The 26,383-nt window shown below is 27.7% G+C and overlaps 1 protein-coding gene across 1 annotated transcript in view; it reads left to right on the plus strand.

The window, feature by feature from the left end:
- The window catches only part of LOC141343790 (nectin-4-like), a 38,226-nt gene that overhangs the window by 5,783 nt on the left and 6,060 nt on the right, over positions 1-26,383 (plus strand). Inside the window, exons 2-8 of the mRNA XM_073848435.1 lie at positions 5,093-5,287; positions 9,353-9,520; positions 13,423-13,701; positions 16,244-16,358; positions 21,612-21,763; positions 25,203-25,380; positions 25,456-25,531. Coding sequence (XP_073704536.1) covers positions 5,093-5,287; positions 9,353-9,520; positions 13,423-13,701; positions 16,244-16,358; positions 21,612-21,763; positions 25,203-25,380; positions 25,456-25,531 — 1,163 coding nt within the window. The remainder of the gene's footprint in view (positions 1-5,092; positions 5,288-9,352; positions 9,521-13,422; positions 13,702-16,243; positions 16,359-21,611; positions 21,764-25,202; positions 25,381-25,455; positions 25,532-26,383) is intronic.

A 26,383-nucleotide genomic window follows, 5' to 3' on the forward strand; every position in this document is an offset into this window, starting at 1 on the left:
ATTTCTTTACACAGAAAGGCATAGATTTTTCTTTTTCGAAATTGCATTGGTTGACATATTTTAGTGATAAGCAATCGACCAAAAAAAAATAGAATTTGTCGCAACTGGTGTGTCTTATGCAATGCAAATGCAGACTAATAGATTAATTGAAAAATATTAGAATTTTCATATCATAGTATTTCTAAATGTGGATTAAATTATTTGTAAAAGTAATGACTTGTAGATCGGATTCTTTATATCTTCTCTCACTGTGCATTGGTATTCTTGAGTGGTCAATATTAACCACTATTTATCACTTAAAATGTGACGTAAAACAAGGGTACCACTTTTGAGTTCAACTTGGAATAAGAATCAACTTGGTTAGGGATTTTGATTTGATCTGGACATGGCTACAATAGTTATGATGAGTAGACTTTTTAGTCTAAATAATTGCAACAGCCATTCAAAAATATTTTCTAGAGTTTTGATTAGTAATATGCAACTTCATTTGGAAAGCTTTAAAGATTTTTTTTCACAATATTTAGATTGTTTTTTGCATCCTCAGATTCCAGATTTTCAACGAGTTCAAACCATACATCAATTGGAACTGTATTTATTCAGCTTTCAGATATATAAATCTAAATTTAAAACAAAGGTACTCTTCTGGTTTTGTGGTCCAGGGTCACAAACGTCCATGTTCAACTGGTGCTTCAAGTCTTTTTGCCGTCAAATCTTGTCTTACTTTGATCAAGTAAACATCAGAATAACTACTCATATTTCCTTACTGGACTGAAGCAGCTTGGCTTTACTTGATTCTCCGAGAGTAATTTTTTTTGTCTCAAATCTGATCATCAGGATCTTTTGAGGAACGTTTGTTTCCAGAAGCTTTACTTTCACTGTTCCTCAGTGGAGGAATGATCTTCCCAAACCTCCAAAACATCTCACATCTTTTGAGGAACGTTGGAGATATAGAGTGACCACTGATATTTACATCGTTTTATGCCAGAATCTTAATGGTTTGCATTACAAGCATCAAAATTTCATTATATAAATATATGCATCTGCAGCAAATTCAGGCTTTTGCTCAGTTTAAGTCTCTAAATAAAACTATTAGACTATGTGTCACAGTTTAGCAGGATGAGGAGAGTAGACGCTGGAAACCGGAGTAAAATAAAACACTGATATTTATTTAAAGAAAACAAAACGAAGAACATGGAGCAAAACTGACAGAAGTAACAATACATCGACGGACAAAGGGAGTGAGAAAACACAGACTCTTAAAACAATACAAACGGTGCGTGGCTACAAACAAGATAACAGGATGACTAGGGGGAAATACAAATATGGGCATGACTAAAACCAGAAGGGGGAGACAAGGACTAAACCATTTGAATAGGAAACAAGGGGGAAAAACACTAGGAAAACAGAACAATAACAGACTCAAATCCTGACAATATGAACCATAAATGCCAAATATGATACCAGACATTAAACACGCATAATTAGATTTTCCTGGCTATTATTTCATAGATCAGTCTTTAAAATCAAACCCAATCATATGCACAGCGATAAACATGGCGTATAGTCTGTAAATGTACGATTTTGTAATACATAATCGCCAGGAAAAGTTGCATGCTTGTATTAGTATAAATGCATCATTGCATGCCAATAATAATTGATGTAGAATGTATTTTAGCATTTAGCATTGATTTTTTTGGGGGGAGGGTCGGTGTGTAACTTAGTCAAATGTTTTTACAGAGGGGATTTTCTTTTTTCTTATATTGTCACTCCATAATTCAGAAAATAGTGTATTTTTTTTTTTACCATTTTTGGGGTGAAATAAAACGTAAAAAATCAAGCAAATTATATATGAACAGTAGTAATTATATATGTAATTATATACAGTAATTATTTATTTACATATATATATATATATATATAGTCCCCTTAAAAATGAGGTGTTCCTGATTATTTCATATATCAGTCTTTAAAATCAAACCTAATCATATGCACAATGATTAACATCTCATATTGGCTGAAAATCAGTGGCGGAGCCAGAGGGGTGTCCAAAATTTTATTTGCTGCTGGCAGTACCTGATGCTGATTGAGATCTCATTTGTCTAAAGAAGTTTTAGAATTTTGCCGGTAACGCTGCTTAAGCCATTTTCAAATCAAGACGAGCCAAAGACATGAGCATCAATGTAAGACGAATAATAAAACATCATATTTGAAATACCGTACGTTTTATAGTTTATCATAAGGTTTGTTTGCTGGGTAACGTTTATTATCCGTTGTGTAAATTAACTAGGCGACGACGACATCAGTTAACTTAATGAGATTAGAGAGATCAATTCACACTTTAGACACTGTCTCGCTCGAAATTGCGACCGTTTTGTCGCATATGCTCCCAAAATCTAATTATATTTTATGCAAGAGTGAGAAATTGTTGTGGTGCGACTTGGTTTCATTTCTTTACAAAACTTTCGGTAGCCTAACTACTGCACAGACTGCTGTGAGCTGATGCAGTGACAGGTTGCTGTTCGCTCCAACATTACATAACCATTTGAACTTAATCTTTACATTGTTACATTTTAAGTCTCAGTCAAAATATAGGCTACTGTACAACGCGGCATACATTCACATCAGATGATAACTCGGCGGGAGACGTAATTTTCACTGGGGACACGTTTTTGAAAGTCCCGTTTGTGTCCTCCCACTTTCAAATGGTTTTGTTAAAGTAATCTCTTGTATTGTAGAATGCACGCTCAGCGCTGCTGAGAGTTTCGCGCGATCATTAAAACGAAACGCGCACCGCATTCAAAAGCAATTTTAAATATTAGTATGTGGGCTATAATCTCAAACTCGCATTATTATTATTATTATTATTATCATGCTTGAAAGATTCGGTCTCTATTTGCACATTGAATATTGAAAGAGTAGCCTACTTTGATTATGGCTGCATTTATTCTTCACGACTAAGAAAGAACCGTGTCGTTTATTTTTGTTATTTATAATATATTTTGTTATTTATGTAGATTGTTTAAAAATGCAGTGGTTGTCTCAAATTTAAATGGCTGTACCTATAAATGGCTTCTTGTCCCTTGCTTAAGGCATAAAATAAATATGTAAAAAAGGCTTTCAGAATCAGCCCATTTGCTTGTAAAACATCGGCAATCAGAATAGACCATGAAGAATCAATATCGGTGCATTACTAAAAAAGAAATTGGGTGCTCGTATTTTTATTTATTTATTTTTTGGTAAAAAGTGAATTTTGTGCCCTGTATATAAGTTATTATATTTAATTAACAATTAGGGCTGGGCGATTAATCGAAAAATAATCGAAATCGACATTCAGAACCTATAATCGTTAAAATTTTTCCAGGAAGATTATTTCAATTACTTTCCCTTTAAAAAACACAAGCGCTCCGTTACGTTATTCCGCCGACATATCGATGGAGAGCTTAAACAGTATTTATACAGTAAAAAGTATTTACAGGATATACAAGGGTAATTTTATTTAGAGGAGATACTGCTTATTTTCTACTTTTAATATGAAAAACATTGAAAATTATTTATTTTGTTTCCAATAGTGCAAGTTATTTATTTTCACTAATTTAAGAAAAATGTGACTTTTCGTTTTAAGCAATGCTTGCTTTAATTTCAGTTGTTCAACACTGATGTTCAATTAATAATCATAGATCGTAGATAGTGTTTCCTTCAATTATTTTAAAATCAAGTAATGCACCCTTCATCCAAAAATCTCTCGCTTGTAATATGTGAACATATTTACTGTACAAAACTTGTCAGTGAACTATGAGGGCAAAAAAATAATTATTATATAAATATAATTAAATATAATTTTATTAATAAATAAAATAATCGTTCATTAATCGTAATCGGGTTAAAATGTTCAATTAATCGAGATTTTGATTCTAAGCCAAATTGCCCAGCCCTATTAACAATGTTATTTGGACTTTGTAAAATGTCTCTTGTTACACCAGTGAGCAATGCAACTTGCGAGAGAAGCTTCTCTGCGTTAAAACTTATTAAAACCCACCTTAAGACAACAATGTCTGATGACAGGTTAAGTCACCTAGGCATTCTCAGTGTTGAGTCAAGGAGGGCACGCTCCCTCAGCATGGATGAATTTGTGAAACGTTTTGCCAGTTCTCATCAGAACAGCAGAATTATGTTGTTTTAAACATACCTAGGATAAGTTTGTAAGTGATGACTAAAATTGTTTTTGTTTTTGTTTTCAAATCTGGGTTTGATGTCTGCTATGTCTAATTGCAGTATTTTTTGTTTAGTAGTTTTTTCTTTATGCTAATGTTTTTGTAAATGAACTCAGCATTATTTTTGCAAATAAAACTTTAGAATTCCTTAATTTATTATTTCAACTTTATGAGTACAGTTCGTGTGTGAGGACCCCCTGAAATAGCAGTGGCCACCCCATGTAAAAAATTCTAGCTCCGCCACTGCTGAAAATATACGATTATGTAAATGCATAATCACCAGGAAAATTGTGTGCTTGTGCAAGTATAAATACAAAATTGCATGTGTAGGAGAAAAACTAATTTTGCAAGAAAAAAAAAAACAGACACAAATAGATAAAGTGCTATAAAAGAAACACTTAACCGTGTCTTCAAAAAAGCCCAAAATCTCAAATGGATGATAAAAACAGTTTTTGCCAGCAGCAGTGTCTCCCCTTAAAAAAATAGGTTTTCCTGATTATTTTCAAATATGCAATGATTAACATCTCATATTGGCTGAAAATGTATGATTTTTGTAAATGCATAATCACCAGGAAACGTTGCATGCTTGTATTAGTATAAATACATCATTGCATTTCAACAATAATTGATATAGAATGCATTTCAGCATTTTGCATTGATTTTTATTTATTTATTTTTTTGGACTGGTCACATATGTGTAACTCTCTCATTGTCCTGCATGGGAACGTCCTTGGTTTTTTCGTGACATGTTTGTAGGGCAAGAGCGATGGATCATGATAGCGTGGGTTTATTATTAACCGTCCTCAGCCCTCACCTCGTGTCTAATAGTAAATCCATTCAGTGCTGTTTGCAGATGTTCACACCGTCTCTTTATGTGTCAGTCTGTGTTCACAGTGAGTTTATCGAGCCGTCTCCATCGCTGGCCCTGCGCTCGTTCTCTGGCACTCTGACCCGGCTGCCCTGCCGCTTCATGGTGGAGGCCGACGAGAAGGTGGTGCAGGTGACCTGGTCCAGACAGAAACCAGGAGGAGAACAAGAACAGATCATCATAGGACACTTTACTGAAGGACCTACAGGTGTGTAGCTGTGTTTGTGCCATTTACAAACACAAACTAGATGAGTGAATCTCACAAAACCTGTTAGGAAAGTGTCTGGCTCAGATTTCACAATGCAGAAAATCTTAAAGTCCTCAAAACAGGCTTTATTTTCAAAACATCAACTGAAATAAAATAAAATATTTAAAAGCCCTTAACTTGATACTACAATATATGGAAGCTTGTTTCCAGCACTGAATAATTAAAAAAAAAGAAGATATTTGCGATTTGTCTCAGAATTGCATGATGCAAACTTGCAATTCAGATTTTTTTCTCAGAATTTTGAGATATAAACTCACAATTGCGAGTTATAAAGTCAGAATTAATGATAATTACATAAATAAAATACAAATAAAAAGTTATTGCAATTTTTTTCTCAATTGCATGATACAAACTCGCAATTCAGATTTTTTTTTTCTCAGAATTGTAAGTTATGAAGTCAGAATTAATAATAAATAAAATAAATAAAAGTTGAAATTTTTCCCAGAATTGCATGATACAAACTTGCAATTCTTTTTTTTTTATCTCTCAGAATTGTGAGATATAAACTCACAATTGCAATTATAAAGTTGCAATTAATAAATAAAATAAATGTAAAAAATAATTAATAAATAAAAATATTGCAATTTTTCTCAGAATTACATGATACACTCAGATTTTTTTTCAGAATTGTGAGATATAAACTCACAATTGCGAGTTATAAAGTCAGAATTAATAATAAATAAAAACATAATAAATAGTTATTGCGATTTTTTTTCTTCTCAAAATTGCATGATGCATACTTGCAATTCAGATTTTTTTTCTCAGAATTGTGAGCTATAAACTCAGAATTGCGAGTTATAAAGTCAGAATTAATAATAAATTTAATACATTTAAAAACAGAAAAAGTTATTGCGACTTTTCTTAGAATTGCATGATACAAACTCGCAATTCAGATTTTTTTCTCAGAATTGTGAGATATAAACTCACAATTGCGAGCTATAAAGGCAGAATTAATAATAAATGAATAATAATAAAGTTATTGCGACTTTTCTTAGAATTGCATGATACAAACTCGTAATTCAGATTTTTTTCTCTGAATTGAGATATAAACTCATAATTGTCAGTTATAAAGTCAGAATTAATAATAATTACATAAATAAAATACAAAAAAAGTTATTGCAATTTTTTTCTCAGAATTGCATGATACAAACTCGCAATTCAGATTTTTTTTTCTCAGAATTGTAAGTTATAAAGTCAGAATTAATAATAAATAAAAGTTGAGATTTTTCACAGAATTGCATGATACAAACTTGCAATTCTGATTTTTTTATCTCAGAATTATGAGATATAAACTCACAATTGCAATTATAAAGTTGGAATTAATAATAAATAAATAAAAAAATGTAAAATAATTAATAAAAATATTGCAATTTTTCTCAGAATTACACGATACTCTCAATTCAGATTTTTTTTCAAAAATGTGAGATATAAACTCTCAATTGCGAGTTATAAAGTCAGAATTAATAATAAATAAAAACATAATAAATAAATAGTTATTGCGATTTTTTTTTTTTCTCAAAATTGCATGATGCATACTTGCAATTCAGATTTTTTTCTCAGAATTGTGAGATATAAATTCACAATTGCGAGTTATAAAGTCAGAATTAATAATAAATAAATTTAATAAATTTAAAAACATAAATAAAAAGTTATTGCGACTTTTCTTAGAATTGCATGATACAAACTCGCAATTCAGATTTTTTTTCTCATTGTGAGATATAAATTCACAATTGCGAGTTATAAAGTCAGAATAATAAATAAATAAATAATAATAAATAGTTATTGTGATTTTTCTCAGAATTGCATGATGCAGACTTGCAATTCAGATTTTTTTTCTCAGAATTGTGAGATATAAACTCATAATTGTGAGTTATAAAGTCAGAATTAATAATAAATAATAATAAATAGTTATTGCATTTTTTTTCTTCTCAGAATTGCATGATACAAACTCGCAATTCAGATTTTTTTTTCTCAGAAGTGAGATAGAAACTCACAATTGTGAGTTATAAAGTCAGAATTAATAATAAATAAAATTAAAACGTAAAATAAACGTTACCTGAAATGAGTTTACATTTCTAAAGTATTTTATTTCAGTTAGATGCCAAGGCAACATTTCTTTTTTATTTTTATTTTTTTAGTTTAACTGGATGTAAAATATATATCTAAATAAATGAAAGTGAAACTGAAATAAAAATGAATAACGCTATATATAATAATAAAAATGTTAAAATATAATAATAAAAACCAATAGAAAATAGTTTCTCAGTGATGCTAAATTTTTAAATACAATATTTTTCATTTTCAAAATAAAACTATATTAGTATCTCAGTGATGAACACTCAATTTTTAAAATTAGTTTTTCTCCAAAAAAAAAAAATGTTGGCTGAAATAAATTGACAAGGCAACATTTCTCTCTTTTTTTTTTTTTTTAGTTTAACTGGATGTAAAATATTGATCTAAAATAACTAAAAGTGAAACTAAAATTAAAATGAATAAAACTATATAATAAAAATGAAAAAAGGCAAAATAGCTGAAACTTTAAAATTGTAATGAAAATGGAAAATATAAAAATAACATCAAAAATATTTATTAAATATAAAAATAACTAAAAATATTTATTAAATATGAATGACTACTATAATAATATCCCACTGATACTTAAATAACACTGTTGTGTTTGGGTGATTCATCCACCTTTTGTCTTTAAATCTCCTTTCACTCAAAGAAGCACAAACATACGCAAACATCATTTCCCCCCCAGCAGTTTTGTTAAATGGAAAGCGTCTCTCACGCATTGTTCTGACGGGCGTCTGTCACCTAGAGACGTTTGTCATGACGGATATTTTCAATGGTGTATTGTTCATTGACTCTTTAGTCTGACTTGACTCATATCCTGCCATATGCGTTGATGTGCAACTCTTTAATTCATGCAACAAACAAAATATTCTGTCATTGTTTACTCACCCTATTTATGCATGTCGTTTCAAACTTACTTTCTTCTGTGAAACACAAAGGAGCTTGGGCTGTTCTTTTGCATACAATGGTAGAGAATGAGGACTGGGGTTAAGCTGAAAAGCAGAATAAATGCAGCATAAAATATCATAACAGTCACTATATTTTGCGTAAAGAACAGAGACATATTTAGGATGGTATTCATTGTAAAGCTTGAGATGTAGTCACCAAGGAATGGAAAAGGGCTAAAGAAATGATGAAAATCTAAAAGAATAATTTTAATATTCTGATAACTTATGTTGCTATGCATGAAAAAAAAGCAAAACAAATATTTTATTGTCAGTTGAGATACAATTTTAATTTTTATTCATATTTTGACTTATTTGACTCATTTTAGTGTTTTTGTCATCTTTATTAGTTTTTGTCTATAAACGTTTATTTTTTTTAATTTTAGTTACTTTAGTATATAACATTAAACTAAATTAAAATGCAAATGCAACAAAATGTTCTGCTTTTTAAAAAATATATATTTTTTGTGAATTAGTTTGATAATAATAATAATAAATGTATTTATAACGCACTTTATATTCACACAGAATTTCAAAGTGCTACAGAGTTAAAAACAAAATTAAATGTTAAGATTTAATTTAAAAGCTTTGATGCTTAGTTTTAGTAATTTATAATGTTTTCCTATTTATGTTATTTTAGTAAATTAAGTTTAAGTGAAAATGAGAAATAAACTATAGTGAAATAAAAACAGGTTTATTTTGTTTTCAAATTAAATATGGACTTTTTTCAATTTAAGTGCATTTTAAAGTGTAAAGATAAGAGCAGGAGAATCAATTTGGTTTCAGTGGAGTCACATTACATTTTACATTTACCAAACAGCAATGTGATATCACAAATACTGCTGTTTGCCTATGATTCTGTGATAGGATATTCAAAGGAAGACCAGGAATTGAAAAAAAGAACAACCATTTGGTTTTTTTGTTGTTTTTTTGTGTCTCCTGAGAATTTCCCTCTAATTAAATGTCATTTTCTTCTTCATTTCAGTATTTCCTGATTTTCTCAATCGTGTTCAGTTCGAGAGCTCTAACCCGACCATCGACTCCACGTTGTTGATTCTGAACACGAAGAAGGCCGATCAGGCCACATACACCTGCCGCATCACCACCTTTCCCTCCGGAAACTTCGAGAGACAAATCAGTCTGACTGTCTGGAGTAAGATCCCCTCTTTTCACATTTCAATTGATTTTCTCAAGCTTCATTTCACATCTGTTTGCAAAAGGAAGGTCTGTTAAACCGTTTATCTGCAGTAGGGTACAAAAATCAGCACGTTTTGTATTTCTGCTAAACTAACCGGTTTAAAATAACTCTGCTTTAGTGATTACTCTCTGTCGTAGCATTTCAGGAAGTAATGCACTGTGAAATGAAAAATTATTTAAAACAAATGCATATAAAACATATTTATATGCAATTTTATTTTGCAAAGTTTTTGCAAGTAAAAACCATTGATTACCATATATTTTATGGAGAAAAGCAGTCGATGGACATTCCCAGAATTCCTTTGTAAAACAATGTTATTATATTTAATGATGATTTTGACCGTGTTTATGGCTATATAGTCTAGTTTTGCACTACTTAAATCATTGTTGTTTTTTATGCACTGGTAAATTTTGAGATTTTGAGATGTCTTATTCACTCTAGTGGAAGGAAAAAAAATGTAAAATGCACATTTAAGTGTTTATTTCATTGCACTTTGTCTGTGTGTCTGTAAATTTTAATTACAATCCGTATCTTTAAAAGATTTTTCTCTACTTAAGCAGCACTTACATAAACCAAAACTTACAGTTTTATTCCTCTTTATATTCTGAATGTTTTTACTGAGAGGTTTGTTCATATGTCATTCACTCTGATTTATACAACATTTTATTCCTAAAAACATGACGAAATTGCATACTTTTAAAGGCTCTGAGTTTTTTTCTCCACTTCAGCAGCAGTTACAAACACCAGAACTTACAGTTTTATTCCGCTCTATATTCTGAATGTTTTTACTGAAGGGTTTGATTATATATCATTCACACTGATTTATACAACATTTTATTCCTAAAAACATGGCGAAAACGCATATTTTTAAAGGCTCTGAGTTTTTTTCTCCACTTCAGCAGCAGTTACAAACACCAGAACTTAGTTTTATTCCGCTCTATATTCTGAATGTTTTTACTGAAGGGTTTGATTATATATCATTCACACTGATTTATACAACATTTTATTCCTAAAAACATGGCGAAAACGCATATTTTTAAAGGCTCTGAGTTTTTTTTCTCTACTTAAGCAGCACTTACATAAACCAAAACTTACAGTTTTATTCCTCTTTATATTCTGAATGTTTTTACTGAGAGGTTTGTTCATATGTCATTCACTCTGATTTATACAACATTTTATTCCTAAAAACATGACGAAATTGCATACTTTTAAAGGCTCTGAGTTTTTTTCTCCACTTCAGCAGCAGTTACAAACACCAGAACTTACAGTTTTATTCCGCTCTATATTCTGAATGTTTTTACTGAAGGGTTTGATTATATATCATTCACACTGATTTATACAACATTTTATTCCTAAAAACATGGCGAAAACGCATATTTTTAAAGGCTCTGAGTTTTTTTCTCCACTTCAGCAGCAGTTACAAACACCAGAACTTAGTTTTATTCCGCTCTATATTCTGAATGTTTTTACTGAAGGGTTTGATTATATATCATTCACACTGATTTATACAACATTTTATTCCTAAAAACATGGCGAAAACGCATATTTTTAAAGGCTCTGAGTTTTTTTTCTCTACTTAAGCAGCACTTACATAAACCAAAACTTACAGTTTTATTCCTCTTTATATTCTGAATGTTTTTACTGAGAGGTTTGTTCATATGTCATTCACTCTGATTTATACAACATTTTATTCCTAAAAACATGACGAAATTGCATACTTTTAAAGGCTCTGAGTTTTTTTCTCCACTTCAGCAGCAGTTACAAACACCAGAACTTACAGTTTTATTCCGCTCTATATTCTGAATGTTTTTACTGAAGGGTTTGATTATATATCATTCACACTGATTTATACAACATTTTATTCCTAAAAACATGGCGAAAACGCATATTTTTAAAGGCTCTGAGTTTTTTTCTCCACTTCAGCAGCAGTTACAAACACCAGAACTTACAGTTTTATTCCGCTCTATATTCTGAATGTTTTTACTGAAGGGTTTGATTATATATCATTCACACTGATTTATACAACATTTTATTCCTAAAAACATGGCGAAAACGCATATTTTTAAAGGCTCTGAGTTTTTTTCTCCACTTCAGCAGCAGTTACAAACACCAGAACTTAGTTTTATTCCGCTCTATATTCTGAATGTTTTTACTGAAGGGTTTGATTATATATCATTCACACTGATTTATACAACATTTTATTCCTAAAAACATGGCGAAAACGCATATTTTTAAAGGCTCTGAGTTTTTTTTCTCCACTTCAGCAGCAGTTACAAACACCAGAACTAAGTTTTATTCAGCTCTATATTCTGAAGGTTTTTAGTGAGGGGTGTGTTCATATACAGTATAATTCACACTGATTTATACAACATTTCATTCCTAAAAACATGACGAAATTGCATACTTTTAAAGGCTCTGAGTTTTTTTCTCCACTTCAGCAGCAGTTACAAACACCAGAACTAACAGTTTTATTCCGCTCTATATTCTGAATGTTTTTACTGAAGGGTTTGATTATATGTATCATTCACTCTGATTTATACAACATTTTATTACTAAAAACATGGCGAAAACGCATATTTTTAAAGGCTCTGAGTTTTTTTCTCCACTTCAGCAGCAGTTACAAACACCAAAACTTACAGTTTTATTCTGCTCTATATTCTGAAGGTTTTTACTGAGAGGTTTGTTCATATGTCATTCACTCTGATTTATACAACATTTTATTCCTAAAAACATGGCGAAAATGCATGTTTTTAAAGGCTTGGATTTTTTTCCCTCTACTTCAGCAGCACTTACAAACACCAAAACTTAGTTTTATTCATCTCTATATTCTGAAGGTTTTTAGTGAGGGGTGCGTTCATATACAGTATAATTCACACTGATTTATACAACATTTCATTCCTAAAAACATGGTGAAAATTTATATCTTTAAAGGCTTTGAGGTTTTTTTTCTCCACTTCAGAAGCTCTTGCATACACCAAAACTTTAAATTTTATTCCTTTTTATATCCTTATGGATTTTACTTAGGAGGTTATTCATATTTGCCCAGTTTTATTTTTGTGCTTTATCAATTTGCGCCTGTATATTTCAGGCTGTTTTCTCAAAGTTAGTGTTTTTCTCTACTTCGGCAGGCCTTACATAAACCAAAACTTATTTTATTGCTATCTATATTCTGAAGGTTTTTACTGAGGGGTTTGTTCATATATCATTCACACTGATTTATACAACATTTATTCCTAAAAACATGGTGTAAATATTTTTTTCTGTCTATTGACCGTATTTTCTGATTTTTGGAGTGATAAAAAGAGAAATCCAAAATCCCTTCTGTAAAAACCTTTATCTGTAATATGTCAACAAAATCAAACAAAAATGTTGTTCCTGTCTTTATCCAAAGTTCAGGAAAATGTATGAAAAATTAGTGCATCTTAAATTAGGTGTGTGTTATTTGCATATTTAAATATAATATTTTAGAAAACTTGTGTAATGAAAAAAATTGCCATAATGTACTGTGATTAATCAACTTAAGTATTCTGATATCTTTTAGCTAAAACTTTTACCCTGTTTGACTGTAATGGCTTGCCTTAAAATATAAAGTTATAAATTGCAAAATATAGAAGCTGTTTTTAATAAACTTATTTTTGATTAATAAAAAGAACACACATTAAAACTACTAAAACTTTAACTAAAACTAAAGTAAAAACTGAAAATATAAAAATAAACTTAAAATTAAAAAAAGTTGATAAAATAAGGCAGGTTATTTTATGTATTATGTAATTGGATATTTATTTAACTTTAAAGTACTGTAGTTCTGTGTTATTATGCTTTAATAAAGTGCTTCATCTGTCTTTTTCCTTCACTAGTTTTGCCGATCTCTTCTCTGGAGCCGGTGATCTTGCAGGAAGGCCAGTCGTTTCGTGTGGCTGCCTTCTGTCGAGCGGTTGGACACCCTCCACCGCGTCTGTCCTGGGACACGGATATTCCTGGGCAGTCGCAGAACCAGACCGGAGAAGATGGAGTCGTAACCTCGCAGTTTTCCCTGCATCCGCTGCGCAGCATGAACAAACGCAGACTGGACTGTCTGGTCTGGCATCCCGCTCTGGACAGCCCACACAGAATCAGCAACGAGCTCATTGTGCACTGTGAGTTATCCTTAAACACTCAAAAACATTTATTCTGCATAACACAAAAAGAAACGTTTTGCAAAATGTTCATGCTGCTCTTTTCTTTGAGATGATATTATAGTTTGTTAATATTTGGATTCTTTTTTTGTTGTTGTTGTTTAATATTTTCTGCTTTCATTTTGGTTACTTTTTTTTCTGTTAATTTTTATGTGAGTTTTAATTTGTATGTATAATTTCAGATTTATTTTTAGTAATTTTAGTGTATCAAGTTTAGGTTAGTTGCATGCTTGGGCATTAATAATTTTTGATGTTGGATTTATTTCAAATAATAAGTGTTTTTATGGTTAATAATGTGATGCAGTGTTTATTGGATAGATACTATTGCAGTATTAATAATGGTTTGAATTGCGTTTGTTTTTATTTTAATTTGTGATAAAGTTTTAGTTGTTTTTAAGTGTTTGTCACTTTTTATTATTTTTTTTTAATTTGAATATACTTTTTTTAATATGTCTGTATAGTTTTTATTTTTCATTACAATTTTAGTTTTAGTTATTTTAGTACATCAAGTTAAACTAAATGAAAATGACAACCTAAATTAAAAAAAAATAATATTTTAATTAATTAATCTTTTTTTTAATACACTGCAAAAAAAAGCTTTTCTTTCTTAGATTTTCTGTCTTGTTTCCAGCCAAAATATCTAAAAAAAATAAAAATAAAATAAATAAATAGTCTTGTTTTCAGAAAAAAGTCAATTAAGTGCGTTTTTGCTTGACACTAGCAAAATAATCTGCCAATGGGGTAAGAAGAATCCTTCTTGATTTAAGAATGTTTAGATATTTGGCTTGAAATGAGACAAAATCTACGTGAGATTTACATGGTTTTTTTTATAGTTTTATTTTAGTTACTTATAATATAATAATAAAAATAATATTATTATTATTATTAAGTGTTATTTTTAAAGTATCAACAAGATAGTGTTAATTAATGATTTAAATTAGTTTTCTTTTTTGTGTTTTTATTCATTTTTGATAAGGTTTTAGTAATTTATTTAGTTTTTTGACTTTTTTGTTAATTTTTCGATATTTTTTTTTTAAATTCCAGTTTGAGTTATTTTAGTACATCAAATTAAACTAAATTAAAAAATCTAAACGTGTCCTAAAAATGTTATTTAATAATAATATTTTACTGTATTTGTATTGTTTTACTATTTTATTATTAGTTTTTAGTTTTACTATTTTACTCTTTTAGTGTTAATTTTAGTACTTATTTTATTTTTTAATTTTAGTATTTTCTGTGATATTTTACTTTTTTTTTTTTTTTTTTTTTGTATGTAGTATTTATTTTGTAGTATTGTAGTATTGATATCAACTATTTTGCCTTTTAGGATTAGTATTTGTGTTTTACTATGTTTTTTAACTATTTTAGTGTTTACATTTATGTTCGTATTAGTAGTAGTACTCAGTTTATTTTACTGTTTTACTGGTTAGTTTAGTATTTAGTATTAGTATTTATTTGTTTTTACTATTTTAATATTAATATTTATTTTTAGTGCTTATTTATTGTTTCACTATTTTATTATTTTATTTTAATTTGAGTGTTTTTGTCACTTTTTATTCATTTTTTACATTTTTAATATACATTTATGTCTATATAGTTGTTTTTTTATTTCAATTTTAGTTTTAGTTATTTTAGTAGATCAAGTTAAGCTAAATGAAAATGAGAAACGCTCACTTGGGATCTAGCTAAATATAAATAAAAACAGGTTATTTTAATTAATGTTCATTTTCTTTTAAGTACACTGCAAAAATGCTTTTCATACTTAGATTTTGTCTTGTTTCCAGCCAAAATATCTAAATATTCTTAAATTATGAAGGATTTTCTAGACAGGAATTTCAGGAAAAAAGTCCAAATTAAGTGTGCTTTTGCTTGAAACAAGCAAAATGTTCTGCCAATGGGGTAAAAAAAAAAAATCTTGTTTTTTGTTTAAAATAAGATTTTTTTTTTTATATATATATATATTTTTTTTTTTTTTACCCAATTGGTAGATTATTTAGCTTGTTTCAAGTAAAAGCACACTTAATTTTGACTTTTTTCCTGAAATTTTTACTCGTCTAGAAAATCCTTCATGATTTAAGAATCTTTTGAAATTTGGTTAGAAACAAGACAAACAATCTAAGTAAGAAAAACATTTTTTAATTTTATTTTAGTTACCGATAGTAATAATAATGAAGTGTTATTTTAGTATCAACAAGATACTACTTTAGCGTTAATTAAAAAATGTAAAAAAAAATATTAAATAGTTTTCTCTTTTATGATTAATTTATTAGGTTTTAGTCATTTTGTTTGTTTTTGACTTTTTTTTGAAATTCCAGTTTTCATTTGTTATTTAAGTACATCAAGTTAAACTAAATGAAGATGTGACATGTTTTCTAAAAATAAGTTGCATAATAATTATTTTATTTCATTTAGCGTACACTTTATTTCAAGTCATGAAAATGTCTTTGTTTTTAGTTTTAGTTAGTGATAATGGCCCTGATGTAACCCTGTGTTTGCTCTGCAGTTCCTCCTGATGCAGAGATTACTGATTCTGGTTCCTGGAGAATGGGACACACGGGATCAGAGCTGAGATGTGTGGTTAAAGGAAACCCTCTACCGCAAAACGTCACGTGGAGCAGGTAAGCCAGTTTCACGATGCAGCCTGACTGATGTGTGAACTGACTAACCACAGTTAGCTTCGCTTTTACCTGTTGTTTTGGGGCAGATCAACATCAAAAATAGACTGCTATGGAAAAATAGACAGAGAAACATATATGTGACCCTGGACCACAAAACCAGTCACAAGGTTAAATTTTACAAAACTGAGATGTATACATCATATGAAAGCTCAATAAATAAGCTTTCTATTGATGTATGGTTTGTGAGGATAGGACGATATTTGTTCGAGATACATCTATTTGAAAATCTGGAATCTAAGGGTGCAAAAAAAAATCTAAATACTGAGAAAATCACCTTTAAAGTTGTCCAAATTAAGTTCTTAACAATGCATATTACTAATCAAAAATTACTTTTTGATATGTTTGCAGTAGGAATTTTACAAAATCTTCATGGAACATGATCTTTACTTAATTTCCTAATGATTTTTGGCATAAAAGAAAAATCAATAATTTTGACCCATACAATGGATTTTTGGCTATTATATTTATATATATATATATATATATATATATATAGTTCTGATCATTAAAAATCTTATACTAGATGTGTGAATAGCTATTAAGTTTCCTAAAAATTGCTAATTTCTGACATTTACATTTAGACATTTAGCAGATGCTTTTTTTTCCAAAGCGATTTACAAAAGAGGACAATGGAAGCAATCAAAAACAACAAAGGAGTCTTAATTAGCCTAACGCAGTACACATCAAGTTTTTTTTATTATTATTATTTAGTAAATAAAAATAAAATAAAATAAAGTAAAAGCAAGGTAGTGCTGTTAAAAGTAGATAGAATACAACAAGAACAGAAGCTAGTGTTTTTTTTAAGTAAATTAGTAGAGAATAAGTCTAAAAGGGCAAGGTTTTTTTTTACAATATAAAAAAATTATAACATTTTTACAATAATTACATAAAAGAGTTATTGGGGACAATATGCATTTTAACTAAGTTCAGGCAATTGCTTTTTTAGGATTAGTACTTATTTTTTTAATACATTTTACTATTTATATTTATTTTAGTATTAGTACTTGTACATTTTTCTTTTACTATTTTACTTTTTTTTTGTATTTACTTTTTTACTATTTTAGTATTTGTTTTACTATTTATTTGCTTTTTTACTGTTTTAGTATTTTAGTACTTTTTTGCTATTTTAGATTAGTGTTAATTTTATCTGCGTATTTAATATTTTTAAATAATTTAGTATTTATTTGTGTATTGTAGTATGTAGTATTGATCTCAAATATTTTGCCTTTTATGATTAGTATTTGTTTTTTACTATTTTAAGTATTTTGGTTTTTATATTTATTTAAATAGTACTAGTGTATTTATTTTCCTGTTTTACTGGTTAGATTTTAGTATTTACTATTTATATTTACTGTTTTACTATTAGTATTTAGTATTTTTAATATTTATTTTTACTATTTTAATATAAGTGTTTATTTTTAGTACTTATTTATTGTTTTACTATTTTAGTATTAGTATTTGTTTCACCGTTTACAGTTTTAGTATATATTCTAGTACTTATTTTTATTGCTTAATTTTTTCACTATTTTAATGCTTTATTGTTAGTGTTAAGTGTTAATTGTACTATTTTCTATTTATTATTTTACTAATAATAAATAAATTATTTATTTTAATTTCCTTTTTTAGTTTTTATTATCGATCTCTACTATTTTGTTTTTTAGGATTAGTATTATTTTTTTTTTATTATTACTGTTTTGGTATTTATATTTATTTTAGTACTCAGTATTTTATTTTATTTTTACAGTTTTACTATTTTGACTTTAGTATTTATTTTTACTATTAGTGTTTAGTTTTTTTATGTTTGCTGTTTCATTTTACTATGTTACCATTTTTAGTATTCATATTTAGACTTTGTTTTAATTATTTTTTTACTATTTTAGTATTAGTATTTATTTTAGTACTTTTTTTTATTATTTTAGTATTTAGTATTTTTTTAATGTTTGTTTTACCATTTTAAAATTAGCATTTGTTTTTTTTTTGTTTTTTTTTTTACTATAACTGTTGTATTTTGTTAGGTTTTTTTTTTTTTTTAGTTTTAATATTTTAGTATTTTAATATTTTCTTACTATTTTAGTTTTAGTGTTGATTTTACTATTTTCTATTTATTAAATTACTATTTAGTTTTTTTTTATGTAGTATTTTTTTTTTTGTATATTTTTAGTTATGTATTACCCAGCCAGTCAGATCTGCGGTTGTGATTTTGGCAAATACTTTGATATTTATTTAGCTTCTAATACGCTGTTGTCTCTCAGTTCACCCACTCATGTGCTTTATATGCATAAACGAGTGTCGAATTGAACTGGTGACATTGCAAAATCCCTACAGAAACACAAGTTTTCCACCCCCTCTCTCTTTGTGTTTCTCTTTATTTTCCTCTTCCTTTCGTTCTCTTTAACACACGATCACAAAGGCCTCTGAACTGCAGCGATGCATATTCACATGCTCCTTTCAGGATAAAATAAAAGCTTCAGTGTCGCGTTGCAACCTGAGAGAAAAGAACCAAAAAGGGCGCTTTTCATGCACGGGACAGTACAGAAAGAGAACGAGAGGGAGAAAAGGAGCAGGATGCTAAATGATGAGGGTGGGGTGCATCGAGACACACGCAAATCCCTAAATAACCCTCCTGTCCTGTAATGATTGTTTTAACCGGTACAGAAACACAGGCTTTGCAGTGGATTAAACATGCAGCGCATCAACTGCAATTAACTCCGTTTGATGCATCCAGTGTGCATCGTCATGCATGCTTCTCCAGACGTGAAGCAGTCCTCAGATCATGTGTTGCTGCTTTATTTCGGTTGCATGTTTGCATTCCTACAGTTGCTGAAGAGTGGTTTTCATTCAGGTAGCAGGCTGCAGGAGTCACATGATACTCGGATGATAATTACAGCAAAGGTCCGAAACCTGAGATCCGTTTAATGTGGTGTTTGGCGTCGCTACAGCCGTGTGATGTTGTGTGTGTGTGTGTGTGTGTGTGTGTGTGTGTGTGTGTGTCGGTATCGGGGTGTGTCCTGATTCACACCTGTCTGAGGGGTTAAAGCCACCTACTGCAGATTTAACACTGATACTGATGGAGGAAGAGGGGAAAACGACTGCCATGCATATTTAAACTAGCAAATGCAGTGATTTTCCTCCCCTCTGTGTTTGTTTTGCTTTTCCAGTACAAATATCTGAGCTTTTTTACATCTATATTGAGATGCAAAATAATATGCATAAGATATTAAGTCTTGTTATCCGGAGAAAAAAAAAAAAAGTTAAAATGTCTCTTTTGCTCACCAAGGCTGAATTTGTTTGATCAAAAATATAGTAAAAAAAAAGTGAAATATATTTCAATTTAAATTAGCTGTTTTCTATGTGACTGTTATAAAATGTAATTGATTTATGTGATGCAAACTTGAATTTTCAGTGGGGTTTTTCCTTCTGCTCACCAAAGCTGCATTTATTTGATCAAAAAACTGTAAAAATCTGAAATGTTATTACAATTTAGATGGCTGTTTTCTATGTGAATAACTGTTCAAATATAATTCATTTCTGCTCTTATTGCTGCTCGAGAAACAGTTCTGATTATCAGTAAAGTGACTAAATAAATTACTAATTTAGTATTAGTGTTTATATTTACTGTTTTACTATTAGTATTTAATATTTTTATATTTATTCTTACTATTTTATTATTAGTATTTATTGTTAGTACTTATTGTTTTACTATTTTAGTATAATTTTTTTCCAGTATTTTACTGTTTTAGTATTTATTCTAGTACTTATTTTAATTGCTTTAACTTTTTTTTTACTATTTTACTAGTTTATTGTTAGTGTTAATTTTAGTATTTTCTATTTATTATTTTACTATTTGTTTTTTGTAAAAAAAAAAATTACTTAGTTTTTTTTAGTATTGATTTCTACTATTTACTATTTTTGTATTAGTATTTGTTTTAATTTTTTTCTCATTTACTATTTTAGTATTAGTATTTAGTATTTTTAAATATTTAATTTGACTTACCATTTTTAGTATTAGTATTTAGAGGTTGTTTTGATATTTATTTTTTGCTCATTTACTATTTTAGTATTAGTATTTCGATTTTATTAATATTTAATTTTAATAGATAATAGACTATTTTGCCATTTTTAGTATTAGTATTTTAGTATTAGTATTATAGAATTTTTTTTTTTTACTAATTTAGTATTAGTATTTATTTTAGTACTTATTTTTGTTTTACTATTTTAGTATTAGTATTTGTTTTAATATTTATTTTTTTGCTCATTTACTATTTTAGTAATAGTATTTAGTATTTGATATTTAATTGGACTATTTTGCCAGTTTTAGTATTAGTATTTAGATTTTGCTTTATTTATTTTTAACTAATTTAGTATTAGTATTTATTTTAGTACTTTTTTCCCTTTCTTAGTTTTAGTATTTGTTTTAATATTTATGTTCTGCTCATTTACTATTTTAGTATTAGTATTTCGATTTTATTAATATTTAATTTTATTAGATAATACACTATTTTGCCATTTTTAGTATTAGTATTTAGAGTTTGCTTTATTTATTTTTTACTAATTTAGTATTAGTATTTATTTTAGTACTTTTTTCCCTTTCTTAGTTTTAGTATTTGTTTTAATATTTATGTTCTGCTCATTTACTATTTTAGTATTTAGTATTTTTTTTTATATTTAATATTTAATTTGACTTTCACTTTTTTAGTATTAGAATTTAGTGTTTGTCTTAATATTTATTTTTTACTATTTTAATATTAGTATTTGCTTTAAAATGTATTTTTGGCTGATTTACTGTTTTTGTATTATTTGTTTTTTTTCTATTACTGTTTTGTTTTTTTAATTTAGCACTTTTTTATTGTTGTAATATTTTAGTATTGTTTTAATATTTTTTACCTTTTTAGAATTGGTGTTGATTTAGTTTTTTTTTTTTTGTTGTTGTTGTCTTGAGCAGCAAATCAGAATATTAGAATGATTTCTGAAGGATCATGTGACACTGAAGACTGGAGTAATGATGCTGAAAATCCAACTTTGATCACAGAAATAAATTACATTTTAACAGATATTCACACAGAAAACTGCTATTTTAATAGTATATACTATATATTTATTTTTAATTGTTATATTTAATACATGCATTCAACTGTAAAGTGTAAATTTCTATGAACTGCATCCACTGAAGTCAATCTGTATGTTTGTGTTCAGGAAGGACGGTCGTCTGCCAGCCGGAGCGTTGGTTCAGGAGGACAGACTGGTGTTCGTTCGGCCTCTGAACATGACAGATGAAGGAGTGTACGTCTGCCAGACGGCAAACAGCGCAGGAATGGCTAAAGCCGAGTTTAAAGTGGAGATTGGAAGTAGGTGTTTAATCTACTGAAGAAATAAATGACACAAGACCTGATCGTCATACTGACCGATATAATGCAACCGCATGGGGTTTCCCACAAAAACGTCTCTCAATGATGTCCTTCTATGGGAGTTTCATCATGTTAATGATCATTACAGAATGAATTCTCTAATTTATTCATGCTGTTCTGACTCATTCTAGTAAAGCCCCTATTTAAAAATTGTTTTCATTTTATAAAGAAAATAAAACTGAATAAAATATATTATTTTTATATATAACTGTATTTCTTTTTTTGTTTATAAAATATTTTATTTTTATTTTTTAAATAATATTTTATATTTTTATTTTTATTTTATTTTATTTTATTATTTAATTTTTTTTTTTGCCAAGGTTTAATATTGGTAAATTATCTAGATTATTATTATTAGAATGCGTTCTCTAATGTATTTGTTGTTCCGACTAATTCTAGTAAAGCCCCTATTTAAGTTTCATTTTCATTTTATACAGAAAATAAAACTGAATAAAATATATTTTTATATATAACTGTATTTATTTTTGTTTATAAAATATTTTATTTTTAATTTATTTTTAATTTTTTAATGTTTTTATTATTTTGTAACTTATTATTATTATTATTATTATTATTATTATTATTATTATTATTATTATTTTATTTTATTTTATTTATTATTTAAATTTTTTTTGCCAAGGTTTAATATTGGTAAATTATCTTATTATTATTATTATTATAATGCATTCTCTAATGTGTTTATGTTGTTCTGACTCATTCTAGTAAAGCCCCTATTTAAAAGTTTCATTTTATACAGAAAATAAACCTGAATAAAATATATTATTTTTATATATAACTGTAATTTTTTTTAGAAAATATTTTATTTTAAAATATTTTATATTGTTTTTATCTATTATTTTTAACTATTATTATTTTATTTTATTTTATTTATTTTTTGCTAACTGTGCCAAGGTTTAATATTGGTAAATTATCTGGATTGTTATTAGAATGCATATATATATATATATATATATATATATATATATATATATATATATATATATATATATATAACTGTTATTATTTTTATAACTGTTATTATTTTTAAAAAGTTCTTTTTTTAAGGATTTGTTTTTATTTATTTTTGCTAACTGTGCCAAGGTTTAATATTGGTAAATTATCTAGATTATTATTATTAGAATGCATTGTCTAGTTTATGTTGTTCTGACTAATTCTAGTAAAGCCCCTATTGAAAAGTTTCATTTTAATTTTATACAAAAAATAAAATGGAACAAAATATTATTTTTATATATGAATTAATATTTTTTTGTTATTATTTAAAAAATATGTATTTTTTTAATATAATATTTTATGTTATTTAATAAGTATTATTTAAGTTTTTTTGTAATAATAATGTATTTATTTTATTTATTTTTGCTAACTGTGCCAAGGTTTATTATTGGTAAGTTATAGAATGCATTCTCTAATCTATTTAATTAAAGGCCCTGTTTAAAAGTTTCGTTTTCATTTTATGCAGAAAATAAAATAGAATAAAATATATTATTTTATATATAAATGTAATATATATTTTTCAATTTATTTTATTATTTTTAAAATGTATTTTTTTAAATAATATTTTATATTATTTTTAACTATAATTAATTTTTTTTATAATATTTAATTTTATTTTTTGCTAACTGTGCCAAGGTTAAATATTGATAAGTTATCTAGACGAGTATTTGTATTATTTTTTTTATCTTAAAGTGAAGTTTGGAAATAGGTGTAAAAATAGCAGTACTAACATCAGCTCTGTTGGCGGCAGCAGAAAATGTGCTTAAAATAACCAAGAGGGTGTTTGATTCTGGAAACATTTCAGTTTCTGTCTCATCATTTTCTCTGGATGTTTTTGTGTTGGTTGTTTCAACACAGCCCCTGTTTCTTTGACTTCCTCGTAATGATTTGCACAATCGAGTAAATTTAGATCTTAATCGCAGCCAACAGTGACTCAGAAATCAATTGAAACGCCACCGCCTTTCATTGGAAAAACTTTTCATTCGTTTACTTTTGTGATTCTGCTGCCCCCATGTGGTGATTTAATTAATTTCATTTCATTTTTAATGATAATTTAATAATTGTATTAAATTGTAATAATTTTGTTGCGTTTTCAGCATCATTACTCCAGTCTTCAGTGTCACGTGATTTTTCAGAAATCATTCCAATATGCTGCTTTGCTGCTCAAGCTATTTTTGTAAAAACCACTGCCATTCAGTAGAAATATTTTTATTTTTATTTTATTTATTTCTAATTTTATTTAATTTTATTCATCTGTAGATACTGTTTTTCCAGTGTTCACACTAAAGGTTCGACCTGGAATTGTACATGCTTCAAATTTGATTTATTTAAAATTATTTTATTTAATTTTATTTTATTATTTTTTAAATCTCATTGTAATTTATTAATTGCATTTTCTGCTCAAGCTATTTTTGTAAAAACCAATGCCATTCAGTAGAATTTGTTTTAATTTTTTAAAATAATAATTTAATAATTGTACCAAATTTTAAGAATTTATTTATCATTTATATATTAAGGAACAATATGTTAAATGTATGTAAACACAAATATTTACATATACAAGTATTTTTAAAAAATATACATGTTTATTTTATTTCAATTATAAATTAGTTTTCAGAATCCTATAGTTTTACCTACTGCCATGGTAAGGCAGCAACCTTTTACTATTTTTATTTTATTTATTAATTTATTTTTATTATTTTATTTTATTTTCATTTATAAATTAGTTTTCAGGATTCTATCTGCAGCAAACTTTTACTCTTTTTTTTTTTTTTCTCATTTATTTATTTATTAATTATTATTTTTTTTTTCATTTATAAATTAGTTTTCAGAATCCTATAATTTTACCTACTACCATTATAAGGCAGCAAACTTTTACTCTTTTTTTTTTTTTTTATTTATTTTTTCATTTTCATTTATTTTATTTTCATTTATAAATTAATTTTTAGAATCCTGAAAATTTTTCCTACTGCCATGGTAAGGCAGCAAACATTTAAATTAAATTAAATTAAATAGTAAAGGTTTGCTGCCTTACCATGGCAGTAGGTAAAGTTATAGGATTTTGAAAACTAATTTATAAAATTAAATAAATAAATGTAATTTTATTTTATAAATTAGTTCTCCAAAACCTGTAACTTTACCTACTGCCATGGTAAGGCAGCAAGCTTTTACTATTTAATGTCATTAAAAATGCATATAGTATGTATATAGTATGCAAACATAAACTTTTATTTTTAATTAATTAATCACGACTAGTCATATTGCAGCTCTAATTAAATGTGTATTTTGGATGCTTCTATCACTAGTCTGAAAAAAAAAATGCATGAAATTGCATGGAAAAAACAGTTTTTTGTTGTTTATTTTGTAGATCCACATACGGCTGGATTTGCATACGCTCTGGGAAGCCCATCAGAGACTCTTCTCATCATCATAGGAGCGTCTGTCACTGGGGTTTTGGTCGTAGTCGTCGTGATCACCATCATCTTCGTCAACTGTCATCTTAGACGCAAGAACAGGAAGCTGAAACGAGCGCTCAGCGCCAGAACGTGAGTCTGTGACTTTAACCTTACAAATGCATCTAGAAAATCTCTCAATGCATCATGAATGTGTTTGTGTCTCAGGGAGGAGATGATCAGTCTGTCCAGACAGGTGTCCATGAGGAGACTCAACTCCATCAACGGTGATCCCAGGACAGCGGTACGACATTATTACTGTCACACAATGAATATGCATGATTAAACCGCTTATAGACATCAACCACATCTGTCAAACACACTATAGTTTACTTTAAACTAAAAGATGATCATGTTTAAGTCTTTAGGTCATGAGTGCATTAGTGTTTAATGTAAAGTAAATATGAAGAATTGTGAATTTGATTAAGTGCATGGATTCTTATATTATTTAGGCTGTTAAACATCTTTTAGGGATTTTTCTAGGCATATTTTATGTTCATGTGTCACTGCTGTAATAATTCACCATGAAATTAAATGAAAGGAATAAGAAATTATATTCTGCACAAAAAAGCATTTTGACATTATGATAGTGTTAAAAAATTCATTGTATTTTTTATCATAATGCCCCCCCCCCCACCAAAAAAAATCAATGTTTGTATTGTTAGTGTAAAGTATTTATAATATTAGTTACCATTATTGTACTATTTAATTCATACCAATATGTTTTTTTAAATCTGCATAACATAATAGATTACAGTATTTTTATTTTGATGAGATTAGAATAGTAATCATCTTTGACGATTAAAAAAAAACACAATTATAAATAAAAAATTCTGTAATTCCTGTCATTGAACACAAAATCAAAAGAAAAAAAATCAAATTATATTCTGCATAAAAAAAGCATTTTTGCATTTTGCAAATAATGAGATGAATGAGGCTAAATATTCTTAATTGTCATTAAAATAATTTCACAATCTAAAAAAGTTCTAAAAATAGACTTATTTGTATTTCATATTTATGTGTCACTTCTGTAATTCCTGTCATTGAACACAAAAGAAAAAAAAAAATCAAATTATATTCTGCATAAAAAAGCATT

This window comes from Garra rufa, chromosome 10 (genome assembly GCF_049309525.1).
Source record: "Garra rufa chromosome 10, GarRuf1.0, whole genome shotgun sequence".
Classification (NCBI taxonomy): domain Eukaryota; kingdom Metazoa; phylum Chordata; class Actinopteri; order Cypriniformes; family Cyprinidae; genus Garra; species Garra rufa.